This window comes from Phalacrocorax aristotelis, chromosome 3, assembly GCF_949628215.1.
Source record: "Phalacrocorax aristotelis chromosome 3, bGulAri2.1, whole genome shotgun sequence".
Classification (NCBI taxonomy): Eukaryota; Metazoa; Chordata; class Aves; order Suliformes; family Phalacrocoracidae; genus Phalacrocorax; species Phalacrocorax aristotelis.
Window position 1 is genome coordinate 21377617 of NC_134278.1, and position 24652 is coordinate 21402268.

General features: G+C 38.7%; 1 protein-coding gene across 1 annotated transcript in view; it reads right to left on the bottom strand.

Moving 5' to 3' along the window:
* Nucleotides 1-24652, bottom strand: part of SNTG2 (syntrophin gamma 2) — a 183846-nt gene that overhangs the window by 98538 nt on the left and 60656 nt on the right. The window contains exons 7-8 of the mRNA XM_075089724.1: nt 10944-11031; nt 3555-3646 (exon numbers count right to left, since the gene is read on the bottom strand). Coding sequence (XP_074945825.1) covers nt 3555-3646; nt 10944-11031 — 180 coding nt within the window. The remainder of the gene's footprint in view (nt 1-3554; nt 3647-10943; nt 11032-24652) is intronic.

Genomic DNA, 24652 nt, shown 5'->3' on the forward strand with positions numbered 1-24652 from the left:
ACTTCTTCTTTAAAGTGAGCTACAGGATGATACAAATGAAGACTAAAATAAAACTTAAGAAAGTGTGTTTATACTGAATTGGAAGACACTACAGGAACATTAAAAAACTAGTGAAGCTTTCAGATGTAGGGCATCAATTCAATCTCAATTTAATGGTCTGGTCACACACTCCACTGAAGTATCCATCAGAATAGCTTTTACTCTCACTAGGAGGGTGTCCACTCCCCTTTCTTGGACCTTCTTTTCCCTTTACGCGCTTGGGAGTCTTATCATTCTCTCACTCAGGACTACTATAGACATTAGAAATTTAGCATCCTACTGGTCCCACCAAGAGTTGAGCATCTGTATTTTTTCTTTTTAAAAAACTGTACTTGGTGATGAAGTAGGCAATGTCTTTTTTTAAAGCAAAACTTTTTAACTTAACAGATGAAACAAAGCCACCAAGGAAAAAAATACTTCAAAGCAATTTAGAAAATTTTAAGTTTCATTTACTGAACTAAACTAAACATACACTATCAAAATTAAATTAGAGTTCTTAAATCACGTGAACACACAGAAAATCATGATTTACTCTGGTCTCACTTCACTTAGAAGAGCATCACTTTTGGACAGTTCAGGGAAGCTGGATGCTTTTCAAACAAATGAAAACCTTCTACATTCTACTTTTGCATTGTAACTAACATATTATTCAATGGCGTCTTAAACAGGAATTTTTCACCCCAAATTTCTCCAGAGAGCTGGCCTGGACATCTAGGATATTTGGATATCTAGGAGAATATCTCTACAGTATTTTCTTCCTTGTTTTATAGTAAGGAATCCTTCAGGTAAACAGCCTGTAATCACTAGCCTAGAGACCACCTCCTCTGAACATTTTGTGTTCCCCTCTGAAACTTCACATTGTGCTTAATAAACCACTTATAAGACACACATGAATGCATCTGCTACTACCAAACTCTACAGTATTCGTCGCAGTGCCCAAGCACAAAATAACTAGGTGTGAAGAGAGTGCTTCAGCTCATTTCTCTTTGTTCCAGAAAACCCTGTTGAAGTGCTATTCTGCAAACTGCTGATACTATAGGGAGGATGTACATAAATCCTGAAGATGATATCACATCACATACAACAGATGCTTCACAGTAGATAGGAGGTGATAAAGATGTATCTAACAGAGGCAAGCTAGCACCAGAACTGAAAATGGTATAATTGTATTAGGCAGAAGCAGCTTGATGTTAACATGGCTAAACCACTGCCTATATGATGTAAGCCAGTACACCACAACATGTTCTATTGTGTCATGTGAATGTTACGGCCTGAATACAGCATTAGCTCAAATGTCTCTCTATATTATTGTTTTTCAGAACAGACATGGTGAATGACAGCGTTGTAAAACTGGCATAACAGTAATTCCTTACCTCTCATTCCTGCCCTTTCCTTTACATTGTGTGCTTTTTGGAGCAGCGTTTCCACTCATAAATATACATGCATTGTCTAATATGGCATGGATCTGGCCATATTTAGGAAGGTACCTACAACTGCCACACAAACTTAGAAGATGCAATATTCAAAGTGAGCCAGATCTCCCCTACCAAGGTGACATTAAAAAGGTTTTTAAATATCCTTATCCTTACTGGGCAATACCATTATAGGAAATGTCAGTTCTGCTCTTCTTTTACCATAAAAATATTTAATTAAAAAAAGCAGAAGCACTCACTAGCTGGTATTTAAAACACATTTACACCCACTTTTGAAGATCTGATCATAGCTCAGTTACAGTCACAGCTTCGTTTGATAGAAGTTTGACCACACACCTCCAGCAGACCATCTCAAAAGCCAGTCATTCCTGCTCAGAATACTTAGAACGTTGCTTTTGCATTTCACAATAAGAATCCGGCAATTTTTCATTTTGCTTCCTATGAAGGGAGATCGTGACTTTTTTACTAGGCTAGATATAAGGCAGATTGTTTTGCTTTATTTCACTTCTAGGTCATAGTGTCTGGTGCATACATAGCTCCTCACGTGACTTTATGTCAAGCTTCAGAAAAATTAAGTGCTGTATACAAACGAGCTAGTACCTTAGTATTCCTGTTTTTTACTTTCTGTTTTTCCGCTTACATTTCAAGCTTATGCACAGTTTTTTGTGTGTTATGTTGGAAACTAACTCTAAATTACTCTGTTGCAAGACTACAAAACTCCAGCCACTTATGTATGTTTTTATAATGTGGAGAATTCAAACTGTGTAATTCCTACAGTACAGTCATAGTGATTACTGAAAGTTATTATGGCACACTCATTCCATCACTTAATAGGCATTAATTTACTAAAACATGCCAATGCAATCTGACCACAGCCCTCTTCTTATAACGTAAGCTCTTTGCAGAAAGGACTTTTGTCTGCAGAGCCCCTGGTAGACAGGCATTGCAAAATGCTGGACCCTGAGGACAGACTGGGGTTCTTCAGTAAAAAAACAATACAAAGTAAATAAACGTAATAATTATCTGGATAATTAAAAGCCAATAAACATGAAACCTTCTATTATCTGTGCTCAGTTTTGACCCCAAGCACTAAGGTACAGGTATCAGCGCAGAAAAGCATATTTCTATTTATTTATTTATCATATGTATATAACATATTTATATTATCTCATATATATATTTTTTCAGATGAAAACAAGCCTTAAGGATTAATTTAGAGAGACAGTGCTCAAAAAAGTGCAAAGCTTGGGAGAAGTACACTAAGCAGGAGACATGGACATCTCTGACTGAGTAGGAAAAGAAAAGGAAAAAGAGAAGCCTTCACTCCATTCACTGGACATTCCTTCTGTGAAATTTAATATCCAACAGAAAGACTACAGCTTCAATTTGTTAGCAGCTAAAGAATTTTTGAGATGAAGGTCCGTGTCCTTGTACAGCTAGTATTTACATCTTCAATCTTCATTTTTAAAAGACCAACATTGTCACCTGCTGTGACATCCTATCTTCTTTGGCTTTAGCGACTAGCATTTTTCCTGGGGAAAGGAATTTCCCCCCCCCCCCCCAATGTTGCAATTAGTTCAATCATAGCTGTTCACAGCAGAAAAAAGAACTGAATAACCTCTGGATTAAAGAAACAGACCTTCTTCCCCCCTAAGGCTGCCTTTCCATTTTATTTCTTTCTCTTTTTCTCCCTCTCCTATCATGAAAGTTTGCTTCAATAATTCACCATTATTCTCTGAATTCCATGTACATGAGCTGGACTCAATTCAATAACACAATACTACAATTTAACAAAGTATGACAAAAGTTCACATGAATTCATTCTTAAACAATGATTAAATCTTACTGTGCCCACTCCTACAAGCTTCTCAGTTGCCTCAGAGTCAGAACCTAGCAGGCCAGGGACCCATGTTTGCTACTTTGTCAGGAAGAATTTCACAGTATATGCATTTAAAAATCAATCAAGCAAACAGCAGCAATGAAAAAATTAGGGTAGTCTTCAATCCTATACTATCATTCTGAAGCACAGAATGGGAAGAGAGCTTACATAGCTTACACCGTTGTTATTATTAATTTACTTACAGTGTTAGTTGAGTTTCCATTTAAATGTAAGCCACTGTCAAAGAGAGGTGATGAAGCTCCACTGCTGTGATCACTGGATGGTCCAGGGGAACCTGGGAATCAGATCATGAGAAATAATTGCTTATGTTAAAAATATATGTACATATCAGGCAATATCTATTCCAGCTGTAAAACACAGGAAGAATTGTTATTGTATATCACCAAACCAAGCCAGAAGTACTACTTGCATTTTAGAATGACAGCCAATAAAATGTCCACGTTACATCTAGAAAGAAAAAAGGTAGCTAGATGTCATTTTACAGAGGCTGTGCTCATGGGAACTACTTGTATGCTTAATGGTTTACTGGATTTAGCCTTTTTTTTTTCACTACAAATGAGATTCAAAACCAAGTAAGACATTCAGTTACACAAATCCCACTAATTTAAGGAATAAATTTCCTATTGAGCGTTGAAAGCCTCACCTTAGAGTATATCCATGGACTGCATTTATAAACAAAGCTAAGAAGAAGCTCTCAGGCAAGTACTAACTGTACATATACATATACTTCATTAATGGATATACTTTTTTCTTAAAATGCCAATTACTTTCAAGAATGATCCACCTTCTCAAACTGAGAAATTAAAAGTAAACATCATGAAATGTTGATACTATGTTAATATGTTAAGATTACACAGTTACATTCTTCAAGGTATCTCTTCCTTTAGCAGTTACACACATGATCCTGCTTTAGTAGTTAAAGTTATTCCAGGAAAGCTTAATACTTTCATAACATGCAACAACGGAAACAGCACAAAGTCACAGCATTCTTACTTAAACGTAAGATGTTAACGTAACGCCAATAATATACAATTACTGTCAGACAGCAGTTGGTCTTATCAATAAAGCCCATCAAATCAATTTCATGGCATTATATTCATCATCACTGAAAACTCATTTTTCCATCTGAAGAAGTCACCTGAAATCGCCTGTAAATCATTTCACATTAATAGGTCTGTCAAGTCTAACATCACAAAAGTCAAAAAGTCATTCTTAGTCATATAATTTTGTATGTATCTACTCCACATATCCAAAAGATTTAGGAAAATGGAACTTAATTCAACAAAGGCTCATTTTCTCCACAACAAATCTCTGTCAGTTTGGTGCTGAGGTCTCAGAATTATACCCTGAGTTCTGAAGTTTCAGCGTGTTTTCTGTTGCAGTCCTTTCTGTACAATGTTAGATAATGTCAGCAGAAGGAACTGTTATGCTTTGCCTGTACGGGTCTAACTCAAGCGCTGACTTTAGTAGCTAGCTACGACATTTTGTAGCTGCTATGTACGTACAGTAGACGATAAAAATCTATGTTCAGGCTCATAGATGAACACAGTGACTAAGCGGAACATTTTCGTATTTAATAAACTAAAAAAATTGGCATTAAATTCTCCACTGAAGAGTCTGCCTGTTGGGGAATCCCACTGTCGCCGGCAGCAGACAACTATGACAGGTTCATGAGTCAAACAGATTCTTAAAGTGGAATTATTCCACCTCTTCGGCCATTTGAGCATATCAAAAGACATGAATTACGTATTTTCAACTATCTAAATCCTGGGTTTACCATTATACAAAATACTCCATTAGAATGATTTTTTTTTAGGTAGAAAAAACTGACATCCATTATGTGGGAAAGCTAAGCATAAAAGGTTAGGGAACAAATTTCCCTCCTCCCAGAGTGTCCCTGCAGATTTGCTTTTCAGTTCAGCAACTTTCTTTGGTCTTCTGAGTCACAACAAACTACACAGCCTCTCTCAGGCTCTGCCACCTCCACCACTTGACTGCAAACAAGTTCACAAGCATTTTAGTCTGCTCCCTGCCTATTCTGCCTCACTCAGTCATGGACTACTCCTTCGTGGCCTCATTCAACATTTTAGAAGCTCCCACTGTATATGCTCAACTGCTTTCATGGAAGCTGCAGTGCTCTCCTCTCTCCAAGGAGCTCTGTTTGCCTCCCCACATGGCAGCCCTAGAGCAATCGTGTAGTCTCCCTGTTCTTTGAACAAAACACAGTATGTACACACACGATATACATGATACAGAATACATTAACACAAAGTAAATCTTGTACTACTGCTACTGTAGCCCTTGCCCAAGTAAGTAAGACTCCAAATCAAGGTACCAGTCCAAACTCTGGAACATTAGTTTGAGAAAGAAAATCAAAACAAAGTGTTTATGTAAAATAAAACATGCTACAGGTGACTCACCCTACCATGACCACAACACAGTATTGTGATGGGTACTGATGCCAGAAAAAAAGGAATTTGGTTTGTTATGAGATTTCCAGCAATCATTATTGCCTAGCTGTCCTCTTATCCCACCCAAATCACAGTCAGAGAGCCAGCCTATGAGAAATGCAAACCTACACTATGACAGGTTTCATCTGTTTAATTTGCTTATTCTCAGCTGTGGCACTTTTAGTCTCTTGAGAAGGCTGGGTCAGGAAGGATCCTGTGGGGGAGGAGAAGATCTTTGCTTGATCTTTACCTGAGCAATAGCTGAGTATGCTCAGAGTAGAAAAGAAAAAAAACCTAGCCTGTAAGGTGAGAGGGGTCAGAGAGAGAGCGAGAGCGAGCAAAGATATAGGAATCTGCAGTTCACAGAAGAGACTGAGATGCCCCTGGGTGTAGCAGGAAAAAGACAGGTAGAACTCCAAGGTGAGGGAAAGAAACTTTGTAAGGATCACAGGGGATTTTGCAGACCTAGCAGTAACTCAGGAAATCACAAGCTAACTGACAGTAAACTTAAAGCAAGAACTCATTTGCAGTGCTACAGGTAGGGGTTGTTTATAAATCCTTTCATACTCTTTTTGACAGAATCACTTAGATTTTTCAATTTAAAAAGTTAGGTATTCTACTACTTACTTTAATAAAGCCTGGGTTTTATTTTTAACTTTAAAAGCTGTAAGTTTTCTAGACCTAGAAAGGTCTCAGTTAAAGTTCTGGTAGAGTCCCATCAACAGATGGTTGTTTATTTCAGCCAGTGAATTACACTACACCTCTAAATAACAAACAAAACCCCCAAAATGCAGCAGATCATTGTACAGCAAGTAGTTAGCAAGACTTTATTCCTTACAACAATTTGTTTTACGATCAACATTGTTGAATGATACTGGAGACCTCTTGTATAAAAATAAAATCTCATTCATCCAATTTGCTAATTCTGTCACAGACAACCTCCAATAGACGAAAAGCCTATTCCAGAACCACCACAGTATTAAAATCAAAGGAAACACTCCTGGTGATTTTTAACTACACTGTAAGCTTTGCAGCTTCAGAATATTCTAATAATTTGATATAACTACCAAAGAGAAATTCTGAAGAGAGCCTGTTTTAGCATAAAATGTCCTGAAGAGCCACAGAGAAAATGTCCCGTCTTCCCAGCAGCAGTGAATCTTATCTAAAAGGGTCCTACATACCTTGCTCAACTCTGGGATGGGTAATCCAGTTAGCTCCAGAGAATTATTCTGTAACAGGCTAACAAAAAACCCTCACAGCCACTAATAACTTCCAGAACCAGCTCCAAAAAACAAAATTCCTTCCTTCCGGTTCCAGAAACACAGATCTATTCTCTCTCTAGCTGTCAGTGACCTTTGAGCAATCCACAGGTCATGGGATGAGGAATCATCCTAGCCATGGAGCCAGACAGTTGCTGACCCTACTGGCCCATGCTAACCTCCGATCCAGACCTGAATGTTTTTGAGACATAAGTATTTGCCCCATGCAAAATTATGTCAATCATTCTGTAATATTTTATAAAATTGCTGATCAGTTTCCTGTGGCAGTGAATATTTGCTGGCATAATTTAATTTACTATTATGGACAGTCTCAATGGTCTAGTAAGGGCCAAGAGTCCAAGGCAGTTGTGAAAGAGACAATAATCAATACTGGTATACCCCCCTGGGTTACAGCTTCCTCCAAACCCAGAAGCAAGAAGTCCTTGTCTCATCCTTAAGCGCCAGTAAATCTGTATCCATGTCCAAAAACATGCCAAGTTCCATATTTGTTGTTCATGACCCATGAAAGAGTGAAGAAGCAAAGTGAAGAGTGAAAAAAATGTGGTGAGAACTACAGGCAGATATTTCCCTGTTGTGCCTTCTTGTACATTTGCTAGCCATGGCATGAGATAGTGCAGGGAAGGAACAGGTATCAGAAGGAAGCAGAGGAGGCAGATGGTGATCTTGATCGTGAACTTACAAGAAACAGTAATAATATTGGTTAACAGGAAGAGACAGTATGGTTGCATTTAAAGTGTACGCACCACAGACTAAAACTGCCAGCATAGCAGCCACTCTAACTGAATGCTTGAAGGTAGCGGACCATGTACCTGAGTCTTCTGGGATGCTAGGAAAGGCCAAGATACTTCAGATTTATGCATGTATGCACTTAAATCTTGCCTGCAGTATGAGTTGGGAAGTTCTTGCATAGCCCAATTGCTACCTAGCTTGTTATATGTGTCACTGATACTTCGTGACTGAAATTCCCTTTTGTGTATAGGCTTGTGGAAAGCTCTTCTTGAAATGGGGTGCTTTGTCCCACCACCACTATTCTCCTTAACTTCAGTGTATAACCCTATTTTCCATAGTTTTCTACACCTTATTTGGTTATTTCCTTACCACAAGAACGAGTATTTCTGTCAAGTCAATCACCAAAGATCATCTCACTCACTGAACTTGGTTTCAGCCTGTGTTGGATGCTGCACAGAACATCCTGGAGAGGAGCAGGTGAGCTCTATGCTGAGGTCCAGGTTCAGGTCAGAATAAGGGTCAGTTCTTAATTCCTCACCTGTCTGATCACACTTAGCAAGTCCTTTTGTTGACCATGTGCTATAGGACTGAACACACGGGATCATACATGGGACTAGACAGGGTAGTATAATGCTTGCCAAAGATTTCCTCATGCTCTGAGTAAAGAAGACAAGTCTAACAAGCTGCCCAAAATGTGCAGTTTGTATCCAAGATGTCTCTCTCATTTAAGAAGCATTGCATCTCTGCTGTGCTTGTTGATAGTCTCTGATAGTTTGTCTAAAATGGCACTGTCTTCCCTATTCCAAACAGGTTTTCTTTGAACAACAGCAATCAGGGACAGTCTCCAAATGGTGCTAGCTGGCCACAGACCATGGAACAGGCCTTTTGAAAGAGAATGGAGGTTTTTGTAAGGTGAAAGTTCCTGGTTCAAGTGTTTATGGAGGTTATTTCCTACAGAAGTTTTGCACGCACCTCTGGTCACATGGAGATAGAAGATGGTCTCTCTGCTAATCACTGCTTTCTCCTTCCAGAAACAGCATGTTATGGAAGCAGTGCTATGATCTCAGCTTCCCAGACAGGAACGGCTGCAGTGCCTCCTGGTGAGAAAGGCAATGAAGGAGTCAGCTAAGTCCCTCTTCTCTCCCCTGGCGTACCAAGAGGGCACCAGTATTCCTGGACCTGCATGAACTCCTTGAGAAGGTGGCAGCTCTCTCACATAAGAGTGTGTAATGGGAGTAAGTGGCAAGGTTTTGGGAGGCAAGGTGGCTCCAGGGGTGGGAGATGGTCAGGGGCTTCCCTGTGCTGGACACAGCTGGTTCCAGCCAGCTCCAATGGACCCACTACAGGGCACAGCTGAGCCCCTCAGCCAAGCTGGTAGTACCTCTGGGAAACTATTTAAGAAATGGAAAAATGCTGAACAGCAGAGAGACCAGTGAGGAAAAAAGCATAAGTTAAAATCCCCTGTAGGGGACACATGCTGGAGCAGATTTTTCCTGAAGAGCTTCGCTAGAGCAGTTTGCAAAGGACTGCAGCTGGTGGGAAGGACCCACACTGGAGCAAGGTAAAAGTGTGAGAAGGAAGGGGTGGCAGAGAGGAACGCTGTGCACTGACCCCAACCCCTTATTCACCATCCCCTTGCACCACTTGCAGGGGAGGTAGAGGAGTCAGGAATGAAACTGAGCCTGGGAACATGGGTGGGAGAAGGTGCTTCAATTTATTTGTCTTTGTTTCTCACTGCCTGAATCTATTTTAACATGTAGTAAGAGGAGTCTATTTTGCCCATGATGGTAATTAATAAGTGATCTCCCTGTCTCTATCTTGTCCCAAGAGCTTTTTCATTCTATTTTCTCCCCATTTTCTGTTTAAGGAGGGGGAGTGAAAGAGCAGCTGGGTGGGAGTTTGGCTTTTGGCCAAGGTTAACCGACCACAAGTGATAAGAGTCCAAGTGTGTATGTGATGTCAGTCAGTACGATGAGATAAAATTGCTGGTAGGAATGTCTTAACCACAAATGAATGTAGTCTACAACACAAACTACTGGCAATACCCTGCTAGCTTGCCAAAGTCATATCGAAGCTTGGACACAGCTATCCAAGGCATGATAGGTATTAGTCTATAGTTCTCTGATGACTTAGGCTAGAAAACCCGAAGCTTCATTATAAGGAACACTGACCAGAGATCTCCAAATGTAAAGAAAAGATTTATTTGAAAATAGATTCCATTTTTAAATGGAAATGATAGGCAGCAAAAACTGAAATAAGGGTTTTAGTATGACATTTATAGTTCAGCTTAGTAGAGGTCCATCAAGTTTGCTTTTAACAGGTGTAAGAATCTAGATGAAATGACAGACACTCTTCTAACAACAGCTAGACCTATGAGACCTAAGATTCTGTTGAAATCAAGAAAAAACAAGTACATAGTTGAACCCAACTTACCTAAATCCCCCAAACAAGACATACTTTAAATGTATTCTGCTTAATTTGAAAAGAGAATCATATGTAAGATAAACTGGTGTAAAATTATTTGGTCTGATTAAGTTAGCTGAAACATTATGTACACTCTTCTACTTGCAACACTGATTTCAAGTGAGTATCTTGAATATTTGTATTTGCTAACCAGAAGAACCAAAAATTTCCCTCATCTGCATTGTTCATAAAATTCTACTATTGCTACTCAGATGTCACATCGTAATTCTGCTCTCTGGCAAAAATTATCAAAATATCAAAGTAATTGATGAAATATGCACAATTAATGTTATGCATTTGTTTGGTAAGTGTCCTGAAAATACCTCTCAGTGTGACTGTATGATTCAAATGTTTCTAATCACTATTTTACTGTATTCAGGCACGCTTCTGGAGAAAAACTTTCAGCTATCACTCATGATTGTACTGCATTGTAATGAGGTTTCAGTTTTATTTTGAATAAACTAAACAGAAGCAGTCATGCAGTATGCATTAGATTCTTATATGTTAAGCAATAAAGTACACACACAATTTTCTATTTCTTCCTGTAAAACACTGAAGGACTGAATTCCTATTTCTGTCACTGTCATCTTATTATGAGAATACTGAAAAGAGGAAAACAAATTACTCCTATCTGTTAATTTCCTCTTACCTAATGGGAGCTTTAAAAATGATGGAGCTTCCCTGAGGTACTGAACAGTGATGGTAACTTCATCGCCAGCATTTCGCAGTAGGTGTACCTGTCAGTGTGACAAATAACAGCTACTTTAAACCAAAGAACCACCAGTCATGGAAAGCACATTATTTACAATGAAATCAACATCTCTGTTGATCTATAAGAAACTCAGTATGAACATTTCTGACTGGGAATGAAGAATATCTTGAGGGTCAAGCCACACCAACAATGGATAAGAGTAGGCAAGACCAATGGAATAATCTGAATAAAAAATTTGGTGGGCAACCTGATTTTATATACCAGCTGAACACAACTTCTACAAACAAATTCATTTTACAAAACTGGCACAGGGAAGTAGGGAAATATGTGTTTATGTAGATGTTACACATTAACTGTGTGTGTATACACATAAACAGACACATAAATATATATTAATACATCATACGTATCTATATCTTAAGTATTTGGTTTGATTCATTTAGGTGGCACATTAAGCACTTTGTTTCAAATATAGTCTTGATTTTTGTGACTGTCTTCATTGTCTGTATGTATGTGCTAACCAGAAGGGAACACGTATACACACACATATGTGTATAGGCACATGTATTAAAACATCAGAATTTAATTAAAGGCATAGTACATTACTGCGTAATGACCTTTTTTAAATGCAGAACTTCAAATAATGTCTTTGATGGAACTCAATTCCTATTACAGGGCAGAAGTATTCACCAGTTTCATACCCATGACACTCAAGAAACAGGTACTGCATTTGGTTTGTATGTGGCCTGCACACAGGGTCTGCAGCCCTCATCCTGTTTGTAAGAAATGGATGCTACTGCCTGTGTCCTCCAACCTGAGCACAACCAGAGCATGCATGTACCAAGCACAAAAGTAACTAACCACAGCAAACTAACTCCTATAGATGTATTTACTGGTCCTAATGTTGTAGTTGGAGGAAGCTGGTGCTTGTGTGGCTTCAGACCACTAGTTTAGCACAATGCCACACTGGCCAACATCATGAGAGACGGGATTACCTCAAACACCATAACTCTTCCTCTTGTGCACCTGAAATAATGCTTCCACCAGTGACTGATGTATTCATCTACATGAAAACATCAAGCTTATGCCTGATGGATATGAAAACCCAGGACAGGGGAAGAAATCAAGTAAGCAGTCATGCAGGCTAAGAATTTTAGGCTATAAATATACTCTGGAAAAGAGTGCGCAAGGGCTTATAAAACCCCCAGCGCTAACACTGAAGAACACATTGTCCGGACAGGGACATGTTCTGATTTGGTTGATTAAGTGAGCAGGCATATGAATCACCCATATAAAGTACTGCTGCTAAAAGCTTACTGTTTGCTGTACCTGTAAAATCCATATATTTAATAAAGACTTACACTGTCTGCCTCCATCCTCCCCACCCATCTTTCAGTTCACCAAACAGTGACTTCCATTACTAACAACCTGCAGTAGCGCTAGTGACCACAGATCAGTCCCTGGGAGGGAATGATAATGTTTTGCACTCATTAAGTTAGGAAATCCAGCTCTGCAGGGGAGAAGCAAGAGCTCAGTAAGCTCAGAGAAAGCACAGAACAGGCAGTCCGATCAGATTAGAGAGCTTGAAGAACGAGGGTCCAGAAGCAAAGGGGTAGGGGATGCAAAACAGAAAGAGATTAAAAAGACAAGAAGAAGAAAAAGAAAAAGAAAAGTGTCTGGAGCTTAAGCAAGTTTCCCAGAAAGGACCTGCATTTCCTTTCAAGTTCTTCCTTCCTGAAGGACAGAATCCTCTCTCCCTCAGGGCCCCATTTCTCTGCTTTTCTTGTTCTCTGCTCAAGCATTTTTACTTTTTTTTTTTTTCACAAGCTCAATCCACATTTAAATTATTTACTACCAAAAATACAACAGCTAGTGCTCCTTACTCCCCCCCGTACTCTGAAATGAGGTGTTCTACTCAAGTCAAAGATTTTGTGGACAATTGACTACAATAGAACCTGAGGTCTCATTGTGGAAAAAAACATTATCATCATTGATTTCTAACTAAACCCTCTCAAGATGATCACAGTAGGAATAACCAGGAACTGAAGCACAGCAAAATTAGAATGTTTTTTTAAGGTCATACAAGAGTATGTCAGGAGTGCAAAGCAAACCATTGTCTCTTCAGTTCCAATGTATAAAAGCAGCTATGTCTCGTGAAATTCTCTGCCCCTTATTTCCTGCAATATTATAGACATTGCTTATTACTTACTAAGGACTGAAGATGATTGGTACCTCTGGTACTCCTACACTACCGTTACAAAGATAGTTTTTCCCTTTATTTGCAGACTATTATACATAGAAAAAAAATATATAGGATATATATATAACAGTTGCTTTTAAATATATAAAGGCCTATTTTATATGTATTAAAATAGACTAATACATATATACACATATGCAAAATTTTGAGGCTAGATTCAGCTATCCCATTACTCTTAAATACTTCTGAAATTCTGCAGTAACTGGATGCTTTGTTTTAAATTTAGCACCTGATTCAAAGATTCTGGATTTCTACATTATCTTTAACCATAAGTTCTAGATTACCTTTAAGTGAGGTAAAGCTCAATAGTTTAAATTTAATTAAACTAAAATAAACTAGAATTGCACTAGAATATTAAAATAGAATGTTCATTTTGTGGATTTAGGCCAGCTACTTTACACAAAATGCTGAGAAACTCATGAAACCTATGCCAACTCATATAAACCGTCCCTCAAAAGGAATGTTTAATATTAGGGTATTTATATAGATCTATCATCACATAATATTTGGATGCACCAGCAAGATTCAAAATGGATATTCCTCGATATAGTTCTGTTTTGGAATACATCATCCATGATGAGTTGAATGGAGCTAAAAGAGTGAACGTCTTGGAGACCTTTGCTATCATTCTGACATATATAGCTGAGCTGCACATATATATACACACACACAAACATATACAGGTTATGGTTACTTTATTCAAAAGCTGAAACAGACTCTTACAATAGTCATATTGGACCATTTGTGAAAACACAGTTCAGACATACGTACAAAACTTTGTATGTATTTCATATATACGTGTGTCCCTGTGTAAACTGGGGGAGAGATGAAAAATGCCTGTGATAAAATTGAAGAAACTGTCAGTATATCCTTGTATATGTTTAAATTAGACTGCAGTCACTTTTCAGTCTTCGGCTGATGAATCTGTCTTCCAAAACTTCATTAATATCCGCATTAGGCCTTGAAATGAATTGATGTTCTTCTCCTAGCCCAGCCACACCACCTAATGACTTTGCACTATTTATGCTAAACTACATTGCAACGGAGCCTTCACAACCACACCAAATGCTTCTAAATGTGACCAAAATGTTTACAAAAGACAGTAAATAATTCTTTTTTTTTTGCCACATTGTACTGATAGAACCACTGAATTTTGGAGCCGTTGACCAATAAAGCTTAATTGCAAATATTTTCTATGAGTGGATGTATAAAGTTAACAAATAATTAATTACCTTATTCTCTTTAAAAAGAGTAATTAGTTATGAAATTGCACATAAGGACTTGAATCAGCAGATGTGCTTGACTTCATAATCTTGCACATAATCAGGCAGTGAATATTATTATAATTATATAAAAAAACAGATGTTTAAATTCCTGACCCCTATATGAAAGTTGACTTGGGCCCAGAAGTGGAAAGACTTTTGGCCTGATAGTTGAATAAAAATCCAAGCTCAGGCCAAGTGTGTATGGCTGCAAAAAATTCAACAAGTAAATATCCTGCAGGCAGCCACGCTGACATCTGCAGCATATAGGGGGAAACAAATGCTTTGACTTGTAATTAGGAGGGTAACGCACATTACCTGTATGTGTACGGGGTGCAGGTGCCCTGGGGGCTGCAGGGCGGCCTCTGTGAGGGAAGGTTGGGGTTACTCCATGCTGGACACCACCGGTTCCAGCCGGGTCCAACCCACCCACCACAGGGCACAGCTCGGGCCGGGGAGGCAGAGGAGTCACAGAATCACAGAATGGTAGGGGTTGGAAGGGACCTCTGGAAATTATCTTGTCCAACCCCCTGCTTGAGCAGGCACACCCAGAGCAGGGGGCACAGGGTCCAGGTGGGTTTTGAATGTCTCCAGGCAGGGACTCCACAACCTCCCTGGGCAGCCTGTTCCACTGCTCTGTCACCCTCACAGGAAACAAGTTTTTTCTCATATTCAGGTGGAACTTCTTGTGTTCCAACTTGTGCCCATTTCCTCTTGGCCTGTCATTGGGCACCACTGAAAAGAGTCTGGTCCCATCCTCTTGATACCCATCCTTTAGATATTTATAGATATTTATGAAATCCCCCCTCAGTCCTCTCTTCTCCAGGCTGAACAAACCCAAGTCTATCAGCCTTTCCTCATAAGGGAGATGCTCCAGTTCCCTCATCATCTTGGTAGCTCTCCACTGGACTTGCTCAAGCAGTTCCCTGTCCTTCTTAAAATGGGGGGTCCAGAACTGGACACAGAACTCCAAATGTGGTCTCACCAGGGCAGAGTAGAGGGGGAGGATAACCTCTCTCGATCTGCTGGCCACACTCCTTTTAATGCACCCCAGGATATTGTTGGCCTTCTTGGCCTCAAGGGCACATTGCTGGCCTATGGTCAACTTGTCCACCAGCACTCTCACGTCCTTCTCAACAGAGCCGCTTTCCAGTAGTTCAGCCCCCAACCTGTACTGGTGCTTGGGGTTGTTCCTCCCCAGGTGCAGGACCTTGCACTTGCTCTTGTTGAATTTCATCAGGTTCCCCTCGGCCCAGCTCTCCAGCCTGTCCACTCCTCGCTGGATGGCAGTACAGCCTTCTGGTGTATCAGCCAGTTCTCCCAGCTCGGTATCATCAGCGAACTTGCTGAGGTTACACTCTATCCCATCATCCAGGTCATTGATGAATATATCAGGAATGAAGGAGTGAAGTTGAGCCTCAGAAGAGGGATGGGGGGAAGCTGTTGGTTCAGTTTTTTTGTCTCTGTTTCTCACTACCCAAATCTATTTTAATTGGCAATAGAATTGGTTAATTTTCCCCAAGGTGAGCCTGTTTTGCCAGTGATGGTAATATGTAACCGATTTCCCTGTCTTTATCTTGACCCATGAACTTTTTCATCCTATTTTCTCCCCCTATCCTGTTGAGAGGGAGGAGTGAGGAAGCAGCTGGGTGGGGATTTGGCTGCTGGCTAAGACTCACCCAGGACCCTGGGTTCAAGACAGTTTCACCAAGAAAAAGAAAAAAGTTAAAGAAGTGCAGCAATGTGATCCACATAGTCTAGGTTCAGTGAATCCCGCCTGGGTGCAACAATGTCAAAAAGGTGATACGGTAGGAAGAGAAAAGGACACCAACTGCATTGCCTTCCAGAGAAAAAATGTCAGAATGTCAGTTTTGGGGTAGGAGGAGGTGAACATTGGCAAAAAATGCAAGATCCTGTCAACAAATGCTCCTGTACCTTGTGATAACATTTTACGTGTCATTATATGGTAAATATAATAGTAATACTGACTTTAGCTTACAATCAGTGTAGCATCATCAGTATTTCATAAAGTCCAATAGATTATTTTAGAACCAACAAATCTATAATATAGTCACAATACTGTACACAAAAACCATAATGGGAAGAAACATAAACCAAATAAATTTAATACTGAGAACTCACTTTCTTATTTACAATTGGCTTTTTAGAAAAGCCACAAATGTGAACCATTTTAATTCTCTGACTTTGGAATAACAAGGAAGAATTTTAGCTTCCTAATAAAACATTTTGAAGAAAACTTTCAAACACAGCATAAGAACTATGTTTCCTCTGAATGAAGCAAAGAATGTTTGCACACAAACATTTATATTCGTCAAGAGATGAGACAGTATGACAGACATACTGCCTAATGTACTTTTGGAAGATCTTAGTCAAATATTATGAAGATACATTCAATCCAAAACGTGTATGGAATAAAACAAAACAGTAGATTAAAAACTGCTGCAGAGGATGAAATTTGACTTATATTTCAAATGGTATTTTGAAAAGGAAGGAACTTTAATATTAATGCTTTGGTTTAAAACTACCAAGGAATAATACCTTAAAAGACACTCCTACTGTATCATACCCTCCTGGAGCTACTTTGCATTCTTAGGCAGCGTCTGAAGAGGTGGTAGTATTGAACCACACACATGCTAAGAAAAACAAAAATCAGTTACAGTGCTTACAAGAAGGTATTAACAGTTCAGAAGGTCACTAAATAACACACTGCTCTGTGGTGCTGAGGCCCTTGCACCAGTCCAGTAAGTCCAAAAAGACAAATCCAGTAACATTGGAGTAACATTCACTGTTGCACTGTTGCATTACTGTAGTATTAATATAAAAGGAGAATTGTAAAAGTGAGTGGTTTGGTTTCTTTTTTTAATATTTGATTAAGTACACTTACTGCAGCTAACTGTGTATGTGTATGCACTTACTTGTGTGTTCATATATATGAACGAGAAAAGGGCATCAAAGGAAATGCTTGCTTTTCATGCTGGCTCTGATTTGCAGATTTTGCATATCTCTAAGTGCATTCATCAAGCCAGGGTTTATTTGCTTCTCTTTTTCACATGCATTTCTCGGGAATGTAAGAGAGCATGTTAAAAATATAAATAGGTGTTTCTAGATGTCACTTAGCTAACTACAGTCCAGAGCCTGGAAAGAAAAACAAGACTCGTATTTTAGGAAAACCAAATGAACTTTTTTGCCTCATTTTTATTGTCAACACCCATTTTAGGGAAATCCTACATATCTAACTCAGGCAGACAAGTCACTGGCACAATTCATGGCTGTGCATTGCACAATTCATAGATGTGCATTCTCGTGCCTTATGTTTACCACGGCTTGCTCTAAACCTTCAAACATACCTGATAATTAATAATCACACTGCTCAGAAATTCAGACAGGATTTTGGCTGTTTGAATCAGGTTCTGCCTTACTATAGACCAGAACTGTAACAGCAATTAAAATTGAAAAGGAGCATGTCTTTGAAGAATGAATTCACCCACATGGCCTTTTAGCTAAGATCTATTCCGAGAACAGAAGTCACATCATTTAACTTTGGCGATTTAGAAGATTCAACTCTAAAGTAGTTGTCAATATTTTTCCTAGAGATCAGTACAGTTGTTAGGATAAAAAGGAATCATCACCCACAGGTGTCTATCCCTAAATGAGGAGAGTCTGGATGATAACCTTACACTTAAAACATCTGAAGTTAGATGAAATGAATCCTATCCTGCATCTATAGACGAAAATTTAAGATTACACACCTAACTCAGACTAAAAGTCTGAAGCAAAAATTCTGAAATAAAAGGAATTGAATCTCCTGATGCATGTCCGATCTTGCAGTACACACATTTCACAAACACTTGAAATTCACAAAAAGTGCAAGTCTTGGGCTTGAGAAGTATCTGGGGGGAAGATTATGTACAAGCCTGTAATGCAGTAGGCAAACAACCAAGAAGTTGTGGTAAAACATAGGAAGAGAATTAGATCATAACATATAATAGTAAAAAACCCAATCAAATCCAGACAACTAAAAGTTTTAAAAAATTCTTAAACCCTGAGAATGGAAAGGAAGAATAGGACTTCATACTTAAAATGCCTCCTAGACTAAAGCATGTTTCGAAGTTTTTTTTTTAATTTGGCATTTCAGCTCAACCCATATGAATAGAACTGAAAAATCTGATATTGTGCTTTTATGTCTATGAGTAGGCAAGGAAAATGCATGAAAACAGAGACCTCACAGTACAAGTACTCTTTAAAATGACAGTGGAAGCAAAGAGGCTTCAAAAAAAAATGTTTATACAATTAAAATTGGATTGTAAGCAGTATTGGAAAGGAATAAAGCAGAATTAAGTTAGTTCAATAGATAACGATTTCTTGACACTTGTCTCTCTTCCACTGGTCAATTATAAAGAGGTTTCAAATAAATACTTCTGTTTCTTACCTTCCTTAGCTTTGCAGTATTCAATGAGCAATACCCTCTGCCTTAATGCTTAATTGGCAAAACAAGCATTTGTGTCTGAACAATTTCTACAAATATGCAAGGAAAATGACAATCCATTTATTAACTCTGAAGTGACTTGCAACACTCTTCCAGTCCTTCCATTTTCTCTTAGGTATCTTATGCTATAATTGGAACTAAAATTATTTTCACAGAAATCTATCATAGATATCCAGCATAATTATACACCATGACTGATAACTTTTGTACTTCTCTACTTTACCAATACTATTCTCTGACATTTGTGTATGTGCCTGAAGAGACTTGTAGCTTTCATAGTCATCGAGCAAATCACAGAATGAATTATACAACTCGGTATAATATTGCTAATGAGTCAACACACTCTGCTTTTGAAAATCTGTCCATGCCATAAGTGGTAGTAGCACCTTATGGTGTTATTTCCTCAGATTTTTATGAATAATTAGCTTAAATAATTAGCTTTCTATACAGCTACTGGAAGATATCCATATATATATGTGTGTGTGTGCGTATATATACATATACACACTGTCCTGGTTTCGGCTGGGATAGAGTTAAATTTCTTTGTAGTAGCTAGTATGGGGCTGTGTTTTGGATTTTTGCTGGAAACAGTGGTGATAATGTGGAGATGTTTTAGTTGTTGCTAAGTAGCGCTTACACTGGTCAAGGACTTTTTCAGCTCCCCGTGCTCTGCCGGGTGCACAAGAAGCTGGGAGGGGGCACAGCCAGGACAGCTGATCCAAACTGACCAACGGGATATTCCATACCATATGACGTCATGCTCAGTATATAAAGCTGGGGGAAGAAGAAGGAAGGGGGGATGTTTGGAGTGATGGTGTTTGTCTTCCCAAGTAACCGTTACGTGTGATGGAGCCCTGCTTTCCTGGGGATGGCTGAACACCTGCCTGCCCATGGGAAGGGGTGAATGAATTCCTTGTTTTGCTTTGCTTCCGCGCACAGCTTTTGCTTTACCTATTAAACTGTCTTTATCTCAAACCATGAGTTACCTCACTTTTACTCTTCTGATTCCCCCCTGCCCCATCCCACGAGGGGGGAATGAGCGAGCAGCTGCGTGGTGCTGGGTTGCTGACTGGGGCTAAACCACGACAACACACACACTCTCTTAAAGAACAATATATATTTAAGGTATATATTTAAGGTAAGAGTATATCTTTAAGTATGTAATTTAAGGTTGGACTAAATGATCCCTGAGGTCCCTTCCAACCTGGGGTCCTGTGATTCTGTGATATTTAAAAGTAGAATATATTCCTATTTCGCTCTGGCCTCTTCCTGTTACGATATGAAAGATTCAGGGTATTAGTTTTGTGACAGATCCTTATTGTAATGTTCTGTAATCTGTCTTTATAAGTGGATTGTCTTCTCTTTCTTTTCTGCAAACTGAGCCTTAGAATATTGTAATTAACAATTTCAGAAAGCCACCAGTAGCCTGCAGAATATATGCACACACCTAAACATACAGATACATATAAGAAAAGCTGTGAAGTAGGTAATCACTACCATGACTGATTTATTAGTGGTCACTTTCCTCTGTTGTTTATTCTGCTTATATTACTAAAATGTTGAGAAATTGTATTTTACCTGTCATTTTGCAAATATATAGTCTCTATTTTAACGAACTAAAATTTAAAAAGATGAGACAAAGCATGGGAGAAAAGTGAAATAAAATATCATTTTTATGAAGTTGTTTCCATCCAGAATGTTGCTACTGCTACAACATAGCTACAACAACACAGTACTGCACTGTTACTGATACCACCTATATATAAAAGCATTCTACTCTCATCCCTCTACTGAAATGCAGGGCCCTCAAGCAAAAGAAAAAAACAAACAACAAAAAAAACCAGACAGAGCTGACCAGCATCATACATATATGAACATCTCCAAAATTTTCTAAATGCCCAGAAAAACAGAGAGAATAATGTTGAATTTAGCAAGGATGCTAATAATGCTCACTTCCAAAGTGAAATGAATTACATTCAGATGTCATGACTGCAGACACAGTAAAGTTAACTGCAAGGTTACAGTTACAAAGGGAAAGATGGTCCTTATTGGGAACGTTTTTTTTCAACAAGCTGATAAATATATATTTTATATTACTATGAATGAGTAATACAGATTATTAAATTATGAGTCCCACGCAAAGTTCGTAGTTAAAAACAGGACTTGCATACCACTGAACTGGGCTTGCTATGCAGTTACTGATCACAGGTAGAAGAGACTGGAAAATCTTGCTGAAGTGATCAGTTTCCTTGAATAAAATACAGAGATTTTATACTTCAGAAGAAACTACAGGAAGACAGGAAAAAAAAGATCTCAGGTAGGCAGGCAGCAATTCTCCAACTTGGGGCTGCACATGTATTTTGTCAGATATATCTTGGGACAGAAGTCAGTGAGTAGGTGAAACACTTAGACCTCGATGAATGAGATTTCTAGAGCACCGTGAGCTCTGTACCCAAATCACACCGCTGCTCCACTCCTTGCTGTAATCTAGGAGCTTTCTCATGACATTCTTGTGCTTCAGCAGGAACTAATGTTCACAGCAAGCTTTCACCACAGCTCATAAGGCACAACTCCCTCTACGGCTATAGATATATAAAAAGCCACCGAGTACAATACAACTGCACTATACACTAAGAGAAGCATGAAGTTTTTGTTTGTCAAAGAACCAGATATAAATTCAGAGACAGAAGAAGTATTAACTGGAGACAAAACACACAGGAAAATAAAGCAGAAGAAGGACTGGTGCTTTTCTTGTTTCTCCTTGTGCTTGATTTTTTTTTCTCCTATGATATTCACATGGATTTGCTACCATTCCCATGTTGCCAATCAGTCCCTTTGGCTGGTTGAATATCTGAGGAGTCCCTGTCATGGTGCATATGTAACAGCAGTTACTATGTATGTCCCAGACTGGGCACTGAAACCACAGAGAATCTGCGTCTTCCAATTCAAAAATAAAGTACTATTCTCTGAGAAAATAAGTCTTACTTATGATCACTTAGAAAATGACCCCTCCCCATTACTTACCTATCAAGAAAATACAGCTTATGGAAATCTTCACAGATTTAAATTAAACTGTAATTTTGCTTAGTTCACTCAATTAGCACTTTTATTTCTGCCTACAAATACAGTAAAAGATGTTTTTAACCACAAAGCTTCATTATTCATGTAAACAAATAACACTACCCCAGTATAATTACCAGTAAGTACAGAGAAAAAAGGAAATTATTTAAATGTTTTTCTATTATTTGGTATATTACTTTTTTCTAATTAATTACACACTTCAGTCTGAGTTTCAGCTCAAAACAATGGCTACACAAACATCTGGGATATGAAAGATATGGTACATATAGTGCATTGGAACATACATCCTGAGCCGGATCAGCTGTTCCCTGAAGCTATGGAAGTTTAAATAAATTCGCTTAAGGCTAACTATTACCTGAAGCATGAAGACCCATCCCTGAGAAAGTAACTTTGACAACCTTCAAAAAATTCCTGGAATATCAGAGCATTATAGGAAATTCAGGTCAGTTATCAATGTGCTATAAGTGAAAAGAGTTCAAAGCCACAGAACTCGTAATTTTAGAATAAGTAGTATGTTTTATTGCTCATCTACCGTTACATGTTGCTTGTAAAAAGAGAGAATTGGCTCAGATATCAAAAAATCACAACAGTCAGAAATGGCTAAATTACTAGAAAACAAACATAAAATTCTTAGGTTGAAATTTTATTAAACCATCACCGACATATCTGGTAGGTCAGCAACACACTATAGTATCAAGTGCCACTTCCAGTTCAAATGCGCATACACATATCTGACTAAGAGTGACTGGAAATGTGTATGTTTAAGTGGAATCAAGAATCTGTAGAAATGCAAACATTTCCACCCCAAGCGCAGGCCTTTTTAAGAAACCAAATTGGAGTAGTCTAACTCTGCAGGTTCATATGCTTCAAATTTATTTGAAAATATTTCTAGATGATAGTTAAGTGGCTGTATTTATACAAACTCCAGTTGGCACAGATTGAGCTAAGACGACTAAATGCAGGTTTTCGCATAGCTGTTACTGTTCCAATTTGCTTTGTCAGTGTTTGCTTGCATTTATAACATACTTCCAGACTTCTCAGGAAAGGATTTTGTTTGACTAGAAGAGCCTCTGGGGAGAGAGATATCAGTCAGAAAACTGCCATCGTCCACTGGCAATGGTATGAAATGACGATCAAGGTAATTTCAGTTGAATGATAGACAATATTTAACGAAGGCTGTCTTGTGCTACTGAGTACAAAAGCTAAACCAGAAGCTTTTGAAGTTATCAAACCCAGTAGGTCATAGGCTGCATTCTCTGACTTAGAAATTGTTGATAATTTGGGCACTGCTTCCTTTACTTACAACAAAGTTTTCCACAATGATCCTTTTGTATTATGTCTTCCTAGTCTAATAGACAGTTCACAGACTTCCAGAGTTCCGAGAATCACAGAATCCCAGGTTGGAAGGGACCTCAGGGATCATCTAGTCCAACCTTTCTAGGAAGAGCACAGTCTAGACAAGACGGCCCAGCACCCTGTCCAGACGACTCTTGAAGGTATCCAACGTGGCACTTCCCTGGGGAGATTATTCCAATGGGTGACTGTCCTCACTGTGAAAAATTTTCCTCTGGTGTCCAATCAGAATCTCCCCAAGAGCAAATTGTGTCCATTCCCCTTTGTCCTCTCCATGGGACTCCATGTAAAAAGGGAGGGAGTCTCCATCATCTTTGTAGTTAATACAGGAGTAAACGTAAAAAGCACCAAGAACCGCTTTTGTCTACATATTAATTGTTGAAGTAGAAGATGCACATCCTAGACCTATGGACTGATCAGCTCAACAGACTGCCCTTCACTTTGGATCAAGCATAGAATTTATTTATAATCATCCATATGTTCATCGTTTCAGGCTTAAAGAACTGGGGCACCCAGAAAAATAAAAACATTCCTCTTTTACACTGAAATCCTTAAAGCACATAGAAGACCATAATAGGATAATAGGAATACCTACGGGCAAAAATCAGCTCTGTTTCATAGTAATAGTACCCCTGTACGTCAGTCTTTAACCCTTTTGTTTCCACAATTCCCCAAGCATGAAAATGCAACTATCACCATAAACCGGTAGATCATCTGCAATATTCAGTATGCATCAGAAAGAAATTTGTGTTGGGCAAAGTCACATACCTGAACCTTCTGCACATTATCTCAGGACCCCAGTCCATGATTCCTTGCAACTGTGCTACTCTACAGGCCAATATTTACTCAGCACACGTCACCATAACGTACATTCTTTTATTCAAAGCTAAACATTTCCTGTACATTCTAACTGATGAGGGCAACCTCATGCAAATCTCATAGACATGTTAGTCTTTTGAAGAATTAGTTTCTCTTCCTCCAGAGTACTGATTATAGCTAGAGCCATATTTGTTTAAATACAAGGCTACACTTATTTCTCTTAGACTTTTTGCTGTCTAATACCATATTAGACAAAAAATAACAACAGCAAAAATCCTTTTGATTTACTGATCCAGTTCTTTAATAGTTTTGATGCAATGTGCTCGCTTATTTGCCATCTGAAGTGCATGAATGCACTCCTACT